Genomic DNA, 6252 nt, shown 5'->3' with positions numbered 1-6252 from the left:
AGCGGCCATTGCCGTCAGTTCCGGCGGCGGCGGGGTGGCTCCTGTCCCGGCTGTGAGTGCCGCTTCCCCGCTTCCCGCCCGGCAGCCGCGTCCCCCCGTCCCGGCTGTGAGTGCCGCCTCCCCGCTTCCCGCCCGGCAGCCGCGTCCCCCCGTCCCGGCTGTGAGTGCCGCTTCCCCGCTTCCCGCCCGGCAGCCGCGTCCCCCCATCCTAGAGCGGTTCCCGTCCCGGCTGCCAGTGCCCTTTCCCCGGTTACCGCCCACCCTAGCTGCCCAAAGATCGGCTCCTGCCGGGCTGTCAGTGCCCCTTCCCCGGTTACCACCCGGCAGCCGCTGTCCCAGAGCAGCTCCCCCGCGCCTTTCGCTGTCCCTGACGGGGCTCAGGGGGTTCTGCGCCTCCGCCGCGCTTGGCTCTTCTGCAGTTTATCCCTTTCCCCTGCTAAACTTGGCCGGCCCAAAGCGGCGTATGCCCGGGGACGGGGAAAAGGGGGAGCTCCCACCCGCTGCGGCCTCTGCTGAGGGAAGTGGCAGGACGGTGCTGCAGCCCTGGGAATGGGGCTGCGCCCCGGGAATGGGGCTGCGCCCCGGGAATGGGGCTGCGCCCCGGGAATGGGGCTGCTCTGCTGGGCAGACCCCGGGCAGTGCAGTGGGATAAGGGAGCTACAGTCCGTAGTTGTGAGGAGCCTTTCCTCCAGGCAGCTGTTTCTCTCTCACCTGTGTCCCCGTGGGCTCGGAACTCGTCGCTCTGCTTGTAAAACCAATGGTGTCAAGTCTAAAGTTGGGCTGAGTTTGTTTTGTTTTGTTTTGTCCGTGTGTTTGTTTTTGTGGAGGTTTGGGGTTTTGTTTATGGTTTTTTTGGTGGTATTTACGGTTCAGGGCTTTGGAGCTGAAATTCACGAAGGGATCCGTGGGGTCCAGGAGGTCTCAGACATGAAAGGATTCAGGGATGTGCATCTTCATTCAAGACTCAGCTGCAGTGCAATAATCGGTTTTAGAGAGCTCAGGAGAAAAGGGATTCTAAATACTTCAATGTAAAGGCAGAAAACATTTCCTGGTCCTTACCCGTGTGTGTTTTGAGAAAGCAAGACTTTGCTTTTCCTCAAAAATAGATGTTCTGGTCCTGATTTTCCTCTGCTTGGCCGCATGTGAACACTGACAGCTGTATAAAGTTTGGTGATCGTGATTTGCTACTTGTTTACACCTTACACCACACAATTTTGCATATTTCCCCAATAAAATGGGACTGAAGAGCCTGAGTCTGACAGGCTCTCCTGAGCTGGTATTTCTGCCCAGTGGCTGTGGTAGAGACTTGTGTGAGCTGGCTTGTGTAGCTGCACAGGGAGTGAGATTCACTTGGAAAGCCCTTATTTACAGAGTTTTATTTGATAAGTGACTAAAAGTACTCCTTGTGCACAGTGTAACATCAGTAGGTTGCATGGTTGAAGATTTAGTAAAATAATGAAACAAACAGTGGTATTGTAGCACATAAATTCAGGCTGCAGAAGTGTTTAGCATCAAAGCCCTGCTTTGATCCTGCAGTCCCATGAACTTCTGAAGGTTAAAAAATAATATGCGTTTTTCTTCCACTAGCCTGCAGTTGATGCAAAATGAGTGTTCCTGACTACATGCAGTGTGCTGAGGATCATCAGACCCTCCTGGTGGTGGTCCAGCCCATTGGCATTGTCCCTGAAGAGAGCTTTTTCAGGATCTACAAGCGGATTTCAGCCGTGAGCCAGGTGAACGTGCGTGACTCGCAGCGAGTGCTCTACATCCGATACAGGCACCACTATCCCCCAGAGAACAACGAGTGGGGGGATTTCCAGACACACCGCAAGGTCGTGGGGCTGATCACGATCACAGAGTGCTCTTCAGCAAAGGAATGGCCTCAGACTTTTGAAAAATTCCATCTTCAGAAGGAAATGTACGGCTCTACTCTCTATGATTCTCGGTTGTTTGTCTTTGGGCTTCAAGGAGAGATTGCTGAGCAGCCCCGCACAGATGTGGCGTTTTATCCCAGTTATGATGAGTGTGAAACTGTGGAGAAGAGAATAGAAGATTTTATCGAGTCCCTCTTCATAGTGCTGGAGTCCAAGCGTCTTGACAGAGCCACTGATAAGTCTGGAGACAAGATCCCCCTGCTCTGTGTTCCTTTTGAGAAGAAGGATTTCGTAGGTCTGGACACCGATAGTAGGTAAGTAGCTGCTTTTGTCAGCTCACAAGTCTTAATAAAACCACATCTGTGGCACTTGCCAGCTTTTAGGATAAGCCTATTAGAAAGGACAAGGTGAGCCTTGTTCCAGCAGAGCTGTGCCCTGACCTTTCTGTGTCTGCTTGCTGTAGTTTTAAGAGAATTTAATGTGTAGGCTCACCATATTTGATGTTCTGAGCTTGTTTTTATATATACATTTAATTGATGAAGCTCATCAAATAGCAGGAAGAAGTCACAGGAGTGGTTTGACAGATTCTGCTCTAATGGGACTTTTTGCTGGAAAACTTCCAATGTTTTATAGATATCCAGTATTAATAAAAAAATTCAGTTAGCATCAATGAAACTTATTTTATATCATGTTGAGTAGTAGTTGACTATCCTACTTAGTGTATTTTTTCTCTTTAAATCTCTGTCTGCCTTTTCATTCTATGAGACAATGACTGTTTATTTTGATGATGAAGTCCAGCATCTTTCCCTGTCCTTCTTTGTTTTATGTAATTATTTGTCATCACTTTTACCTGTCTTGTTTTGCTAGCTGTTTGGTTAGAGTTTTATCCCCCCATTTTTCCTTCCTGCTCATTTGCATATTCATCTGTCAGATTTCAATGTTGTGTAGTTCCTTTGCAAGGGATAAGTAATTCTGGCTTGATAGGTACAGGCAGGTGCACAATCTGTTTGACTCTGCTATTTGCAGTCAAATCCAGGGAATGGAAGCATCCACCTTTCGTTCTGGCAGGGGTGGGGAAGCCCTATGAAAACTCAGGCTGTGAATGGAAACAGTGGTGTTCATATCAGAGGTTTTTATTGTGTGTAAAAGCTCAGAGGTGTCCAGGCAGGTTTGTGAAGTTTTTAGATCAAATTAATCAGCTCTGCCTGCATAGTTGGTCCTGGCCTTGGAAACAGGAAGAAAGCTTCCCAGGTTTCTAATTAGTTTGGAGCCTTTTCTTAAATTATCTGTGGTGGTTTGAAGGACCATCAGTAACCCAGTGCCCTGCTTCTCTTTGGTGAGCGCTTGAACTGGCTCTGACTTGTTGGTCCCTGTTTGTCCCTGCACTATTCTTCAGTTATCAGTATGAATTACTGTGTTACTGCTTTTTGCACGTGGGTGGTAAAATTGAGACGTTTGGACAACAAGCCTTTTTAGAATCTTGTCTTTAATTACTCAGTTTGAATGGAATTTGGCTGAATGTAATCAAAATTGCCTGTTCCAAATAGGTAGCAAATTATAATTGTTGGCCAGGAATCTCAAAATCAGAATGAATTCTGCTGTTCAGTTGTGTCTTCTAAAAAACTGTGATTTGGAAATGGTTTCTTAGATGAATGACTTCTGAGCAGTGGCTGTGTTGTTACTAGTGGGAAATACTCCTTGTGAGGTTCTGAGCTGGGGGGGGAATGGAGTGACAGCACAATGTGTGCCCACACATCTCCAAGCAGGTATTTGATGCTGTTGCAGTGAGGAATTCAAACAGATTCAGATTCAGTCCTTTGCAGAATGGAAGGTGTGTGAGCCTGCCTGTAGACACAGGGGTTTATCCAGAGTTAATCACTGGCTCAGGTCTGCACACACCCTTGCTGGCAGGTTTGAATACCAAACAGGTTCTCTGTAAGTCTGGATCAATGCATGCACTTGAAATGTTTGCTGCACTGAACTGCTCAAAGAAAAGGTGTTAAATATTCTAATTTTTCAGTTCAGTAGTAAGAAAGTTCTTCAGTTCTATATTGCTGTGGAGTTAGTACTTCTGATTGTTATAAAACTTAGGATTTTTACATTAAAACTTCAGAAAGCTGAATGAAAATGTATTTCTAGCTTCTCTGAACAGGAACCTTTCTAGGCACCTTTCATGTAGCCTGATGCCTCTCTGCCCTCTGTTCTAAAGAAACTCAGGTCCCTGAACTCAGATCAGTTTATTAAACTAACTTATACTTTCAAGCCAAAGTCTTTGGATGAGAGCCAGTGATAGTAACATTGCATTTTATTATTTGTGAGTTTTTTTGGTGCTTGGATTGCAGTTCACATGATTTTAATTTAGCACATTCCCTTCTGTAGTGACAGATTGACTAATTAAGGGAAAGCACTGCATACCAGGGAGAGACAGGGCTAGAAAGGACCTTCTCCAATCGAGAGCAGTTTCTGTTTTTTCTGGATGTGTAATTCTGTTCAGGGAGGGCTCAAGGTTGTTTGAATGCAGGAAATGGGTACATCTGGTAGAACAACTTTTGCTACTTTGTTGGTTTTGAGTCTGTCAGCATAATGATTTTTCAGAAAGAAATAAAAACATGATGATATTGAGATATTGAGGCAAATGAAGCAGCTTTTTCTAGAACAGGTGACAATTTCTAAAGGATTAAAGGCAAAGAAAGTCCCTTGATATTTTCTGTATACTTTCTGTCTATTTGCAATTTTGGTATATAATGTATCCTGACCTCCCAGTCAGTGTGCAACCAATTACCTAAAACCACAAATGTTCTCTGTTAAATAAATGTCAGAGAAGACACACTGTTCTTGTAACAGAGGATGTATCTCTGCTGCTGTAATTGTGGATACCTACTTAAGCCAAATAAACATACATTTTCCTATAATTTCTGAAATTGAAATTAAATGGCAGTGTGTAGCAAAGGTGTAATTAGATGTGTAGTGCAGTTGTAATCTGGAGGTATTGAGATGATAGATTGAGGGAAATATGCTGAGAATTTACATGGGCCAAATAATTCTGATCACATGATTTGGAGACTAATTAAAACTATTGAACATGGTTTGTATCTTAAAATATACTTTTCTGCAAGTATTTTATGGTCAAATATTAATGTTAGTATTTATGTGATGATCAGGGCTTTATATATAAACCTGATCTTCTCCCTCACCCAGTTATAAGACTTTCATTAGGTTGGTTGCATGATAATTGCCCTGGAAGTCAACTGATTGGCTTCTTTTAGGATGCAAAGTTCATAAATTAGGAAGATGGATTATTATTTCAAATAAGGCTATTCTTGGGAAAAGTGAGGATGATCTTTGTCTTTTGCAAGTTGCTTGTATAATGAGCAGGAGAGACACTTTCCCAGAATTGACTGAGATGACAACATACACAAACTCACTGAATTTTGTGGGTAGAAGAACTTTTTTTGGCTGATAAAGAACATTATGTATGAAAAATAATGGGCTGAGTCCTAAAATGTTTTGAAGAAAGGTTGTCCTGTTAAACAGAAATTGTAGGACTTGAGAGGCTGACTGTGGTTTAATTCCTGGAGCATTAAGCCAAGAAGAGATTTTGGCAAATTTATTGGTTTTTTCTTTCTGTTTCTTCAGCTGTAAATTGGTTAAATATTTATGTGGTCACAGGGCTGCTGAGGATAGTTGAAAAAGTTTCTGAAATCAGTTGCACTTGATAGTTATTTGTAGAGGCTGGGAGATTGATGGAGAACAATGGAAACACATGTTCTCATGATGATAAAAATGTCCTACAAACTGAAAACTAGGAATTATACGTGCCAGAAATACTGAAAATCCCATTTGTTTTAAGTTTTCTATTTTATTTCTGTTTTCAGCTAAAAATAAACATACTTAAGTATGATTGTAAATCTACTTGGATAAGCTCATTTTAATGTTGTTTACATCAGTTTGTGTCTTAGGTTCTTTCTTTTTTTAATACTGGCATCATTTAATGCTGTGAAGGGATGAGGATGTAGGGCCCTGTTTACAGAAGTGTCATAGCTGGGATTTGTGCACTGATTTATCAAAGTTGATGATCTCAGTATGTGTATGTGGCTGTTAATTTTCTTTCTGTTCTCTGTCTTTCTAATTTCTGTTTTGTTCCTTTCTGTTTTTTTTCCCCCCCTTCTTCTCTCATACTGCCCTGTGAGTTTGTTGTTGGGTCTAAAAAGGTAGGATGTGATTGTGTATCTTTGAAAATAGTTAGCTTTTTTCCCATGTCCTGCCTCTTCACTTCGCCTTCATTGCATATTTTAGTGTTGCTTTTTATCTTTATTTTTTCAGTACACACAAAAATAATTGCTGCCTGGAGCCTCACCACTGCAGCTGCCCCCTTTTG

The 6252-nt window shown here is 43.2% G+C and overlaps 1 protein-coding gene across 5 annotated transcripts in view; it reads left to right on the top strand.

Annotated features, from left to right (window-relative positions):
* TRAPPC9 (trafficking protein particle complex subunit 9) overlaps window positions 1–6252 on the top strand; it is a 445989-nt gene continuing 439737 nt past the window's right edge. For 2 of the 5 annotated variants that reach the window (XM_071421861.1, XM_071421858.1), the window contains exons 1-2: window positions 11–160; window positions 1588–2188. In XM_071421861.1, the coding sequence (XP_071277962.1) occupies window positions 1605–2188 (584 nt within the window). In that variant the 5' untranslated portion in view covers window positions 11–160; window positions 1588–1604. Of the gene's footprint in view, window positions 161–1587; window positions 2189–5844; window positions 6086–6252 lie in introns of those variants that run through there. The other 3 variants (XM_071421860.1, XM_071421859.1, XM_071421862.1) reach the window with 3 other exon arrangements.

Source organism: Agelaius tricolor, unplaced genomic scaffold, assembly GCF_023055355.1.
Source record: "Agelaius tricolor isolate 1412-34295 unplaced genomic scaffold, bAgeTri1.0.p SCAF_2, whole genome shotgun sequence".
Lineage (NCBI taxonomy): Eukaryota > Metazoa > Chordata > Aves > Passeriformes > Icteridae > Agelaius > Agelaius tricolor.
This window is presented reverse-complemented; position numbering and strand designations above follow the sequence as displayed.